The sequence below is a fragment of the Poecilia reticulata genome, chromosome 19 (genome assembly GCF_904066995.2).
Source record: "Poecilia reticulata chromosome 19, P_reticulata-male-v2, whole genome shotgun sequence".
NCBI classification, from domain to species: domain Eukaryota; kingdom Metazoa; phylum Chordata; class Actinopteri; order Cyprinodontiformes; family Poeciliidae; genus Poecilia; species Poecilia reticulata.
The window spans coordinates 3,711,335-3,725,508 of record NC_088848.1 but is presented as its reverse complement, the minus strand read 5'-3'; the positions used below and the strand labels follow the sequence as shown (position 1 = coordinate 3,725,508).

Below are 14,174 nucleotides of genomic sequence, written 5' to 3'. Positions count from 1 at the left end.
AAAACAAAACATCTGTAGCTCACCTTGAAGCTGAAAAATTAATTCCTCCAATCATGTAAGTTACATGCATCAAACTCGAGGACCGGGGGCCAAATGTGGCCCACCGTAGCTGTTTATGTGGCCCTCTAGACTCCAAATTACATGAATAAGTCCCGCCAGGTTTTCAAAAAATCTGCAAAACTTACAAAATTCACGCAAAATCTACAAATTCCCATAATGTTTTCAGATTTTTAATGAAAATTTTTCTCAAAAATTGGCCAAAACTTTGAGTTTAAGTGACTTGATGTCAAGTTATAGTCAGTGATCGATACGGCGATTAATAAAAAGTCACCTTTTACGTTACACATTAGTGCAAATGTCACAAAAAGGCCTTACAAATATTTCTAAATTAGCTCCACAAAATCAATAATTTTGATTTCAATAAAAAAAATTTAAATCACAAAATCCTGGTTGGACTGATGAGTGTGAAAAGATGTTCAATTTTAAGAAACACTTACTGAATGCTGAAACAAACAGCTGTTTATTGATATTTTAACAGTTTAATGGTTTTATCAACACATTCTGGCCCTTTAAGAACATTCAGGTTTTTGATTCGGCCCAAAATGAAACCGAGTTCGGCGCCTCTGATGGAAGTAAGAGTTGTTTTCTTTCCACCGGTATCTTCAGCTTTTCTTTTAAGTGACTCAGTGTCAAGAAATGTAACCGTTATTAATTTGAAACACAATCCTTTGGTAAACTAACTGTATCTGAAAGCTGCTTCAATCGTACCGTAACTCATAGTTTGTTTCTTTAATCTCAAATCACTTTTGGTGCAGTCAATCCTGTTCTGATTCATAACATTTCAAAGTATTTAATTTCTCTACAGATGCAGCGAAACTAAAATACTGCTGGGGCAAAATCCATTTCAGGAAAGCAGAAACTTTCCTCCTTGCTCAGAAAGTCCGATTGCAGCTTCTGAACTGCAGGAGTTTTGGGATTACCAGAGAAAATGAGGTGAAAAAAGAAAGAGAGAGAGAAAGAGACGCGTGAAGACGGATACAAAGAAAGAGCAAGCTAAGCTAATCGGGTGGCAGAGTGCTGAGGGGGCGCGGCCGTCACCGCGGGTCTCCTGACCTTGACTCGTTGGAAACACAGGGACCGAACGGAGCTGCAGAGCGGCTGACGGCAGGAGAATATTAGGAGGAATGGATCAAATTAAACAGAAAACTGCAGAGAGAAGCAGATCCAGACACGTAAACCCGCTACGGCTCTCGGCTCAGATCAGATTTTAAAGTGTCGTTTCTTTTTAGGTATATTTGAAGAGGAGCTAGGAAAATTGCTGCGTCATCGCAAGTCGCTCAGGTTTAACGGCGAAACAAACGGACTTCTGCTGATTTGAGTTGCTTTGAATTAATAAGAGAAACAGAAACAAAGATTCAGTAAAAATGTGAAGCGAGTCTGAATCACTGCTGCTGCTGGAGGCTGACTCTGACGTTACTTTAAAACAAATTCATGCCAAAGTTGTACATTTTAAAGAATTAATATGGCAAACTTCTACGCATTTTATTGGGATTTTTCATCACAAGCACAAAAAAATGTTTCATGCAGAAGTAAAAGGAACAAAATTAATGCTTTTATTTTTCTTTAACAAACAAAAATGTGAAAATCGTGTTCAGCGTTCTTTACTAAATAGTTAAATTTGCTTAATTTATTTAGATTTTTTGTTCCACTCAGTCTGGATGCAGAGTCTGTATCACCTATTTTAATCTCAACCGAGTTTAGATCTGGGCTTTGACTGGGCCGTTCTGATACATGAATCAGCTGAGACTGTATATTCCTGTCTTCTGATATTCAAGACGCTTCCTCCACCTGCATGCATGTTTCTCTTTTATTAAACATATAATTTTGTTTTATTTAGAATTTGTGGTAAAAAAGAAACAAATCCAGACGCAGGAAGCGACGACCCGTGTTCCACTGGCTGCAAAGCTTTGACAAAACGCATCAACGTGTCTCTTAATAATGCAGTTTTACGAGAATCCTTCTGGTTTTTGCATCAGAAATAATTTACATACTTAAATAAAACTACTTTGTTCATTTAACGTTTTGCGTGTTTAGTGCATTATTGAGCAGATAAAAATAAAAAGAACAAAGACATTTATTTTTCCAATTCTTTAAAAATTAATTTGTCGATTTTCTGTTTTATTCCTTGGATCTCATTAGAAAAATCATTTTCTGTCCTACCATAACAAATGTAATTTGAATAGTAAGGTAGTGAAGAAACAAACAATAAGGAATAAATGTCAAATTTAGTGAGATTATGGCAATTTTTTTATTTAATTTTAACAACAAAACTGAATAAAGTGTGTGAGCTTCACCTTTAAACGGCTGAATAACAAACAATTTTTATCTTCGTTCACACCGGCTTCAAAACCCATTTCCTACTGAACTCATCACAAACATCGTAAACGTTCGTGTTTTTTAAAATAAAAAAAAGGTTATGTCTGGGGGGTTTCTGCATGATTTTGATCCAAATCACAAGATAAAATCTGCATAAATGTTTGAAAATACTGAGTTTTACACTGGAAAAGTGGAACGGCGTAAACTATTAACAGCTGAAAGACAAATTATTGCAAATAACAGTTATTATTATAATTTTTTTCCAGTGTCAGGTTGTGCTTTTGCAGTAAAGGATTAATTTATTTTAATTATTAAAGGTTCCAGGTGGAAAATGTGGGTAAATTTACATTATTTAGACTAATTATTTTCCAACAATCTGTGTTTTTTCATGTGAAGCTAATTTTTCTTTCACCAACATTACATCGCAGGTAAACTCCCTTTGAGATGAAACTTCTCCTGGTTCTGAGCAAGAACAGAAACAAATCCAGTGTCTTGCTTTTCTTACGTTGCATAAAGGGAACAGTAAAATGTCATAAAGCCTCAAGTTAAAACATTTTTTCAGAATATTATCTCAGAAAACAGAACTGAGGTCTAACTACAGTCTTGCTTAAAGCAACACTTTTTGTTTTTATTAAATAAAAATAAATCATAATAATGCGGAAAAGCTTCAATGCAGAACTCGGACATGAAATTGGAAGAAATAAACGGTGAATGTTGCAGCTGTTTCGCTTCTTTTGACCTTTTCCAGCTTCTTCAGAGCAAATTGACCTTTTGGGTTGGAGGAAAACCTCTGAGTGCTTAACTTTCCTCTCTGGTCTCTTTGCTTGTTATTCTAACCGAAGGAATTGAGTAAAATAAGAAATGCATGGAAATTGAAATGTTAAAGGTGACCTATTGAAAACATAAAGTATTTTCAGAATGAACCGTTTTATGGCGTCTTGTCACTTTAAATCCAAATGAGCTGCTGGTGGCCCCCTAACTCAAAGTAAGTCAACTTTATGTGTGTCGCACATTTTAGCAGCAAAGCTGCTCAAGGTGCTTTACCTAATAAAAACAGAAAATTACAATGTTATAAAGAAAACATCATAGAATAAACAAATGAACAGATGCTATATTTTGATGAGTGCCAACGTCAAAATGGCTGCAAACAAATGCATAATTTTAAAAACCGTACATGTTTGAAAAGCAGAAGTGGAGCCTCCTGCACAACAAACAAGAATGCAGCTAAACATTTGTCTTTTCCAGCAGCCGTTGTACAGCTCAAACGGCGCTAAAACCAGTTGACCGAACGTGTTGGAGCGCCGATTGAATTGCTTGATAACTTGGAGAGTTTCCCTGGTGTTGCTAGGTAACGGGGAGAGTTCCCCTGGTGTTGCTAGGTAACGGGGAGAGTTCCCCTGGTGTTGCTAGGTAACGGGTAGAGTTCCCCTGGTGTTGCTAGGTAACGGGGAGATTTCCCCTGGTGTTGCTAGGTAACGGGGAGAGTTCCCCTGGTGTTGCTAGGTAACTTGGAGAGTTTCCCTGGTGTTGCTAGGTAACGGGGAGAGTTCCCCTGGTGTTGCTAGGTAATGGGGAGAGTTCCCCTGGTGTTGCTAGGTAATGGGGAGAGTCCCCCTGGTGTTGCTAGGTAACGGGAGAGTTCCCCTGGTGTTGCTAGGTAACGGGGAGAGTTCCCCTGGTGTTGCTTGGTAATGGGAAGTTTTTGATACGGCTCATTTTCCAGACACCAAAAAACTTTTAATTATTGCCCTTTTTTTAAAAAGGGTTGGACTGTTTTTTTAGAAGCAGTTGATCCCCGAATGGAAAAACCAAAACATTCAAAATGTGGATTTTGTATAGTAGTTCCCCTCTAACCCTTCTAGACTGAACGTATCGCTGGCGATCCAACCAGATTTGCAGTACCGTAATCCCGCCACACGTTGCGCTATCTGAAAAATTCAAATGGTTTCTGAAAGGGGAGACGTTGCGCTTTCCAGCCGATATCAGGTTATTACGGTAATTTCACCCCCCAACATAGCAGGAGGTGAAATTAATCTGAGGGACGCTCTTTTAATAGACGGTAAATTGCAAAAATAACTTGCCAGATATTGAAAGTTCCAGTTGTTATTGGTAAATGGGCAAATATATTTACTCACGGGACATTTAAAGAACTTCGTACAATTAAAATAAGCAGAAATATCCAGGCGGACATTGAAGGTTGTGTGAGATCTAGCAGAGGACATTTGTTTTGTCAAGAAGTTGGAAAAATGGGGTTTGGTCTACGTGGCAGGAAGTTTGTAATGGAGGCCGGCGTGAGACGGAGCAGGCAGTGGGCGGTCAGAGGAGATGAAGAACTGAGGCGACAGCAGGCCAAGCGTTTGGTCACACAGGCAGCGGCTGATTAATTAAACCCCCGGTTTGTGTGCAGCTCCGCGGCTCGTCTGGCACCTCGCCGAACGCCGTCTCATTTCTCTGAGACACAACGCAGCCTTCCTCGTTCGCCATTTTAACAATAATGTGTCTTCCTCTGACCTCTGACCTCACACTGGCATCTTAATACGGTAACGAATCCCTCGCTAGTTTGTCATAACATCCATTGAATTCAGTTTTCAGATTTTACCAACTCATCTCAATAAATATTGTTTTATTTACTTAATTTGTAAACGTGTTAATTTGAATAAGAATAAAAATTTACACCATTCCAGTAAAGTTACCAAACGAGTTTTCCCCACTAATTACTTTCTGGAAGCAGATTTTCACAGATTATTTGGAAAAGATGTTACATTTAACTGGGAACAACTTATTTTGTGGCTCAAGCAACCAACTACTGTAAACATTAAAACTAAATATTTGTTCGGAAAATGCGATAAAAGCAATTAAACTTGAAGTGTAGATGAAACCTGAGTGAAGCTGCTCTGATCCTTAAAATCACACAAAATTTCTGTCAAATGTTTGTGCTGCAAAATTTTTGTTTGTGCCGCTATAATTTTAAAGATACTAAGAAATGTTTCCAGAGGTCATGAAAGGTCAACCAGCACCCACAACCTTCTTCAAATCAGATAAAATCAACTCCACTATGTTTGTGTAGCAACATTTTTTGTTCGTGCTACTTCGACTTTTAAGATATTTATGAAATTTTTATTTGATTTGGTAAACGTTGGGGGACCTGGTTGACCTTTTGACCTTTATACTTTTATTTATATCTTCAAAGCCAAAGTGGCACAAAAAAAATGTTGCTGCACAAACGTAGTGGAGTTGATCGACACCAATTTTGTCTGTTTTGAAGGCTGGTTGACCTTTCATGACCTCCGAAGGTGGGAGGGCCTCGTCGTCGTCACTCAGATGAAAGATGTAACAATGAATCTTCAAAATATGAAAAACTTCCTCTTGATCTTTGTTCAGGTTTTCTTTTCTCTTACTGTCAGAATTAAAAATAAAAACTGAACTGAAAACAGGGAAGGAATTACAGTCTAGATCCAAACAACTCAAAGCCTCCAAAACATAATTTGTACCACTTTTTTAAATTCTAATGACTCCTGACTTTAATTTAATTTAATTTAATTTATCTGGAAGGGACAATGCACATCAATTTACATTTTTGTAAATGTGCCAGAATTAAATAAAATGCTATTTTTTCTCTGGACGATGAGTAATTTCTCTTGCTAAAACAAAATAATATTATGCAAGTAAGTTTAACATGACTTAACAACATAGTTAGTCAATAAAATGGAAAGAAAACTTCAACACAATGATTATAAAAGTTATGAGGTAATTCAAACTAAATTAGTTCTTTATATACTTTTGTTGTTGTTTCAGTAATATTAATAAAAATTACAAAAGAGACACAAAATAATTGAGATTCTCAGATTTGTAATACAGGTAGGTTATGTTAAAGTTGCAGAAAGTTGAGTGGAAGGAAAAACTGTGGCAGAAAAGAGTGCACAATGAACAGTGATGACTAATAAAAACTCAACTGACACCAAACAATATTTAGCTAATAAAAACTACCAAGCGCACTCTTAAAACTAATTAAAACTCACTGAACAAAAGTAGAATAATCTGAGAAATTTGCAAAAATAAATGCTCATGAATATCTGATGTAAATGTACTTTTTAACTGTATTTTAATTTACAGATATGCCCCTAAATGTGTTTCAAATTTCACCTCCAAACGACAGATCTTGTTTGAAATGCTGGATTAGTTTCTGACTTTCATCCGCAGAGAGACGGACAATGAACGCCGAACTCGCGCCGCCGTCCTGAAAGCTTTTCTACGTCAGCCACGTTTAACGCATGCCTGCACATTCCCGCACACACATCAGCAAAACTGCCTCCAACGGCCTGAAACTCAGCAGTAAACTGCCTGAAAAGTGACAAAACAGGAGCAGGACAATCAAGTTTCAAAGATCTGTTGGTAATTCTGCATTTCTTCAGCGTTTGAAACAAAAAATTAAGCATTTACAAGCCATATTTACAAAAATCAGGTCCATTTTGTTGAATCTCATCATCTTCAGGTGTAAACTGAGTCAAATCAAACCCAGATTTGCCGAACCAAAGGTTTGCTCCAGCAGCTTCGCCAACAGGAAGGAGAATAAATAATGAATGATGTTCTTGAAACAGCAACCCGCAGCAGCAAACAGATAGCTGTTTTTGAAGGGACGGCGCAGCCCATTGTGTAAACACAAACCCAGCGATTGGAGCCGAAGCAGCGACCGCAGACTCTCTGATAGTAACCTTGTTAAATATATAATTAGCTGCCTCTCAATTTCCCACAGGTCTGGTTACCACTGGCCAGGTGAGTCGTTGGCACTGGCAGAAATACAGACTCTAGAAAGGCTTAAGCCGCTTCCTTTTGTCGTAAGAAGCCACAATTTAATGTGGCATTAGAGGTTCATGGTGGTCAGTGGCCAAAATCGATGAGTTAAAGTAATCAGCAGTTGTTTTTCTATTAAAAACACTGTTTTAATTGTTAGCTTCTTTCATTTTACCCGCTCACCAAATACATGAAACATGTGGTATTTCAATAAAACCAGTATATTGTAGGTCTGAACAAAGTTATCAGATGTTTGCCTTAACAGAAAACAAATATTGCATTTTTCTTAACTCTATATTTGAATGTTTTCTATTTTATTGGTCTCAAAAAAAATTATTTATTTTTTTAAAACTCTCTCTGTATGTAGCCAGGCTGTACAAATATGAATCCGTTTAACACTTTAAACCCAAATGAGCAGCCATTTTTGAACACATAAAACCAGCTGACGAAACGTGCTGGAACTCAGTTCGGGTTGCTAGGTGACGGGCGGAATTCCACTGGGGTTGCTAGGTGACGGGCGGAATTCCACTGGGGTTGCTAGGTGACGTGCTGGGCTTGTCCAGGTTACTAGGTGACGTTACATTCAAGAAGGTTTTCGAGTTGAGTTTGAGTTTTACTTTATTGAACGTAGAGTAATAAAAAATGTTTAAACAAATGCAAAGAAACGGCTTATATTCCAAACACCTAAAAACTTATTACCAAAATAAGCAGCTGGCTGTTTGTTTTTAGAAAACGTTGAGACCCAAATGGAAGCAATAAAACCTGCAAAATGTGAATTTTGTGTAATAAATCCCCTCTAAGTGTCCATGCTGTCAACCATTTCTTGACAGTCAGTTTCAGGCCTCTCTTGATATGAGGAAGCTTGTTTTGTTTTTTGCCGTACAGATTTAGACGCAGACATATATTTGGATCGAACGGAGGCTGACGGGAGCATTTAAAACGCATAAAAAGAGCATTCCTTGTGATGTTAAACTCGACCCAAGAGGCTGTTCATCAGGTCTGATCACATTTCCAGCAGTATGGTACATGCTGAAAGAGGAGCTTCATTCTTAACTAAGGAGGAGAAAATTACTGTTTGAGCGTCCCACTGGAGTAATTGTTACTCACAAAACAACTCGGGGAGGAAAGAGGTGTGTTTGGACGAGGCAGCAGTTTCAGAAGGCGTTTTGTATGAAACATGGTGGCCTCACCCACAGGCCAGCAGCAGCTGCAGCAGCTGCAGCAGCAGCTCTTAATCTGCAGCTTGTTTAGCTGGTCTGATGGGCGGCGGTCGCTGCACCGGCGTGCATTAAGGCTCCTCTCTGCGCTGCATGTGGACGTTTGTCTGAGTTGCCACATAAAAGTGGAGGAAAGAGGCTTAAAGGTGCAAGAGAGAAAAAAAACTCATTTAATATTCAGAATAAAAATATCCAAGTCAAATCCTGAAAGTTTGACTCATGTTGCCATTTATAGTATTTATAACCCTTGACGTTATAAACGTCAAAGCATTTTATTTAGATATTATGCGACTCAATATTTGCAGGCAAAAACAAAAAATTTTCGTCTTCTTTTTCTTTCACCAAATCATTTGTTAGTGATTTTGATTTTGAACTTATTTAAATGAACATGAACTCAAAACAGATGAATGAAATAAGTTTTTACAGCATTTTAACAAATTGAGGCAGGAGTTTTGTTGAAGCCTGGTGCATCAATATAGAAATACAACTCTGGTTCTTTAGTTTGTACGGTAATTATATTTTAAACTTGCTAACTTTTTTACAGTTTTATGGATCTAGAGAAACATATTGGGAACAAGGCCAAAACTTCTTCTAGTTGTAAAGAGGAAGGAAAAAGAAACCTTATCAAATAAGTTTGTATATAAAACTCTTAAAAGTGCGGTGCGTATTTGTATTACTGTACTTTGAAAAATACAACTAAATACCTTAAAAAGTAAACTATACTCTCACTTGAGTCCATCTGTTTTTAATTTAATCATAGCATCTACAACTATTCTGTGACAGAATTACAGATTATTAAACATTAGTATGAAAAGAAAATTAACATTTTAATTTACTTTTAAAAAAATAAATAAATAAAAATAATAATGGAAAAATTAAGATAATAAATACATTTCAGAAAAGTCAAAGTTACCCTGAAAAGACGCATGATCCAGGTTGCATCAGTGATGTAGAACAGAGGTGTCCAAAGCATGGCACGAGGGCCATTTGTGGCCCTTGAAATGATTTTATTCGGCCCCTGAGCATATTTCAAGAATGGTAAAAATTTGGGCAACAAAATAGAAAGCAATAGCTAATCACTAAAATTTTGTAATTTTCTGTTTTTGTTTTAATAAGGAAACATTACAACTTTATTCTTGTTATATAGTTTATTCTTGAAATATTAAACTTCATTCTCTTATTATTACAGCTTTTTTTATTCTCTTAATGTTATGATTTTATTCTTGTAATTTCATTTTTATTTTATGTTTTTTTTATCCCTAATACTTTGTCAAACTATTGAACAGGTAAAAATAAAAACTAGGAAAAAGGCAGAAAAATCACTTAAATTTTTTTTATTCAGTTTGGTCACCGATGGCTTAGACCTAAATCTAACTGAGACTTGCATCTGCAAGGGCAGGCCACACTTTTCAGATCTTTATATGTAAAACATTTTTTCCATTATTTTTCTTCCATTTCAAAATTTTGTGCTACTTTGTCCTGAATCATAAAATCCCAGTGAAGCACGTTGAAGTTTGTGGAGGATGACATGCTGGACGTTCACTGGGTGAGAACATTTTCCAGCTCAGTGTGATTGAAAGCACAGAATAAACACCAGAGAGAGTAAAAACTCAGCATGCAGACGTCAACACTTTGCATGTCAGTAAGACGAACCATCAAACTGAACGTGTTGCTTACGTTCCTCTCCAAACTGTGAAACTGGCTCTGTCACATGCATGTGTGCCGATACCGATGACAGCTTGTTACAGTTCATAATTAATGACGCATGAAAATGTGACGACAGTGTAAAAACCGTACATGAAGAGAAATGCTTGGCAGAAAGCCATGAAGCGCTCAGGAAATGTCTTTTTGAGGCAGAGGCGGCAGCTTTAGTCGTGATTCCTACCTGAAGTGTCCCACATGTTCAGCTCAATCCTCTGCTTGTCGATTTCAAAGCTGGCTGTGTAGTTCTCAAACACGGTGGGAACATAGTTCTGCAACGAGATGGCATGAGGTCAGAGAAATTTGGGCAGCGTTTTCCTTCCGTAGGACAGTCAGATTTATATTTTTAACATAAATCGCTGCGTTTCAGGGAGAAACCAGCGCTGAATGTCAAGAGGAATTAGATGGAAAATAAAGGATTTCACAGCTTTGACTCATTTTCAAAATTAAGAATTTATGTCTATTTGCTTTGATTATGTAAATAAAGGTACAAAGTTATAATAAATAAATCGGTTTCTAGCTTCTAAATTGATACCAATTTATTTAGAGATTCCATTTAGTTACAATTAAAGAAAACACGACTGGCTAATGATAGAATTGATTTTCTTTCTTTAAAGTGAATTTTTTAAAGGTACAGTAGGAGGGAAATCCCTGCCAATTGTGCTTTTGTTTGTGTTTGGGTTGGTGACGTCACAAGAGGCACGTGCCAATGAAGGTGAATAAGAAACTTTGGACACATTTTGAAATAGATTTCAGCCACATTTGAATAAAGATAAGTTCAACTTTATATATCTGAGGCAGAGGTTGACTTATGTATTTATTTTATCGATTTTACATGGATTACAGTTCACTGTGCTTAATCATTTGGACGGTATTTACTTCCAAGCAGCAAAGTCTATATTTGAAGCTCTTTATGTTAAATGTAAAATCATTACTTGAATTGTTTGTTTAGCAATTTTATTGGAATCTTAATCAACATAAAAGCCTTTAAAGACGTGATGAAGTGCGCTCCTGTGCTTCCCGGTGCGCAAATGTGCGCAAATTGACATTAACTGTCAGCTGGAGACTCATTTAATTATTGATTTTTCTTCCTTTTGTAAGAAAGAAGAAGCATGAAAAGTAAAATGATCACAACAGTTTACTTAAATATGATCTTTTTTTGGATATTTTAACTAAACTAGAGACTGTATCTTAGAAATGTCCGTTGCAATCATATGCATGTTTGAATATAACAAAATTATTTCTATTAAGTTATAACTTTAAGACTGACAGCTAATAAACAAAAGCTGATTTTTCAAGTTTTATGCCAAAAACAGTTAAAATTTAAACCGTCGCATCGCCGTTTTATGAGGCTTTACGCACCGCAGCTGATGAAATATCCGCGGATGCGTTTTGTTTTCTTAAAATAAAAAATAAAAAGTGCTTTTACCTCTGGATACGAGTCTTTGGCAAAAACATGAAGGAGAGCCGTCTTCCCGCACTGAGAGTCCCCGACCACCACGATCTTACAGCGAAGTAAAGCCTTGCTCTCCATCACTGGATGGCTCTGCTTGTCATTTAGATCCGGTCTGCGGGTCGTGGAGCAGAGGTTCTGGTGGTTCCGGAGGATTCCTCCTGAGAAATGAAACGACGGGGGAACAGTTCAGTCCCACACGGTGTCTGTCGGGTTCGGCGGCACCATGCTCCGCGCTGCGCTGCGCTGCTCTGCTCCAACAGGCGAGGAGTTCTGGGATCATACCTGGATGTAAAGGTGACGCCATTAAAGACCTGCTTCCGTTTCAGTTCTATCACAATAAAAGCGCAAAACGTTTCTGCAAAAGTTTGAAATGACATTCAAAGATTAAATGTATCCATCTGTAAATTAAATGCAAGTATTTTTGAATTGAATCTAAGTGAAACACAAAAAATAATTAGGTTTCAACGTTTTGGCTACACTGTAAAAAAACATTTTATGACTCAACTTGACTCAGTCTAGTTTCCTCGTTGTTTTGACTCCGTTAAGTTCTGTCAACTTAAATTAAGTTCAAAACACTTGATTGCTGCAACTTCAAATAAGTTGACTTAACTGTCTTTTGCAATTATATTGAGCTAAACACGATTAGATTTTTTTTTAAGTTGACCCAACTTATTTAAGTTTTTACATTATTATACATAGCATTTTACATTCTTTTCTTTTACTTTTTAACTAATTTCTAAGTTAAGTTAGCTTTGCAATGTTTATTTTTTTTACTATTTTTTATGTTAAATGAGAAGCACAAAGTTTTATGGACATTATTTTTATTCAAGTCAGGAACATTTTCAAAATTCATACATCAAAATTTAGCAAATTTCCACCAAAAAACAGAAACAAAATTTATTTAAAAAGAAAAAACCTTAAAGGACTGAAAATGAAATTGCAATATATTCGTTTGTAGATTTTAAGCTAACAATTATGTTTCTTTTTCTTTGAAAAGAGTGAATATTAGCTTATTGTACATATGAGAGACTTTTTCATGAAAAAGTAAAGAAAAAGTAAATAGAAACAGAAACTCCAGTGGCTGATACTGTTTTTATACAAATTAGTGTTAGCAGTGCAGCACAGCTAGCTGTGAGGAGAAGCTAGAAAAACATCTAGGTTAAAAAAAAAGTCAGGAAGGCAGTTCAAACTGCATGAAAAAAACATAAAACATAACATTGTTATCATGTTTGATTGTTCTTTCTCTTTTTCTCCCTTTTAAATATGTCTAATATTAAACATATTGTTACATTTTTTTGCAATTTAAAGTAATTGTAAAAAGAAAACTAGATGAGACAACAAAATTAATTTGAAGTCTGAGTTTTTGTACTTCCTGTTTTTCTCTGACTAATTACAGCTCCATGCTTTCCATCAGTTTACACAACTATTCAGTTTGCAAGTTTGAGTGAATAAATGGGGTAAAATAAACGGAATAAATAAAGAAGTTATTTAAAAATACTTTTCTCGCTCATATAATTGAAAATAAGAATGGGGCGTTACTTTTAATCTGGTGAATCTGGTTCATTAAATTGCACAAGACGCGGATTGTTGACATTTTTGTGTAATGACAGGAAGTAATGTAGCTGCTCTGTGAAACACTGTGAGTCTTTTGTCGCTGATAATGTCAGATTTGTTCGGCTCAGGAAATCTCTACTGTTGATTAGTTTTTAGCGCCATCGTCTGGCCAAAAATGAGAAAAGTAAAAATGGATAGCAGCAACTTCAGTTTTTAAACGACATATAAAGATACATCATTTTGTTTATAGTTTTAAATCTTGGTATTATGGAAAAAATGCACATGGAGAGTCATTTTTTTCTATTTATAGCTGGAGTTCCGTTGCTAATAGCACCATATGAGCTAATAATATGATTAAAAACCTAAATATCAAATCAGTGTTAGGTAAAATTGACGTTTTAATAAATGTTTTACATCATCTTATAACGTAATCCCTTCATGAAACCCAAACCTGGAGTGTTGCCTTGATTCTTCATGTGATTCTTGATTCAAATGTGGCCCGTCGGAGCTTTTTATGTGGCCCTCTAGTCTCCAAATTACATGAATAAGTCCCTCCAGTTTTCTGCAAAATCTGCAAAACTCACTCAAAGTTCACACAAAATCAACAAATGCACATTTTTTCACATTTTTACTGCAAATGTTTCTCAAAATTGGCGAAAAACTCTGGGTTTAATTGACTGCTGCCTCAGCCTTACTTGATGTCAAGTTATATAAGTGATCGATACGGCGATTAATAAAAAGTTAGGTTTAACATCATACATTAACACAAATATCATAAAAATTTTGAACAAATATTTCTAAATTAGCGCCACAAAATCTGTGATTTTGATTGCAAAAAAAAAACAATCACAAAATCCTGGATGGGCTGAAAAGATGATCAATTTTTAATTTTAAGAAACAAATAGCTTTTTATTGACATTTTTACAGTTGCATTGGTTTTATCAATATATCCTGGCACAACCGGCCCTTTAAGAAAATTCAGATTTTTGATATGGTTTTAATAGATGTTCATGCCTCCCCTCAAACTCTTTTCTAATACCGCCCTGTGCGACTGCCCATTTGTTCCACTACCGTCTAAG

The 14,174-nt window shown here is 36.2% G+C and overlaps 1 protein-coding gene across 1 annotated transcript in view; it reads right to left on the bottom strand.

The window, feature by feature from the left end:
• The window catches only part of LOC103481273 (rho-related GTP-binding protein RhoN-like), a 36,312-nt gene extending 24,496 nt beyond the window's left edge, over positions 1-11,816 (bottom strand). Inside the window, exons 1-2 of the mRNA XM_008436662.3 lie at positions 11,515-11,816; positions 10,270-10,357 (exon numbers count right to left, since the gene is read on the bottom strand). Of these exons, the coding sequence (XP_008434884.1) occupies positions 10,270-10,357; positions 11,515-11,619 (193 nt within the window). The 5' untranslated portion in view covers positions 11,620-11,816. The remainder of the gene's footprint in view (positions 1-10,269; positions 10,358-11,514) is intronic.
• Between the last annotated feature and the right edge of the window lie 2,358 nt (positions 11,817-14,174).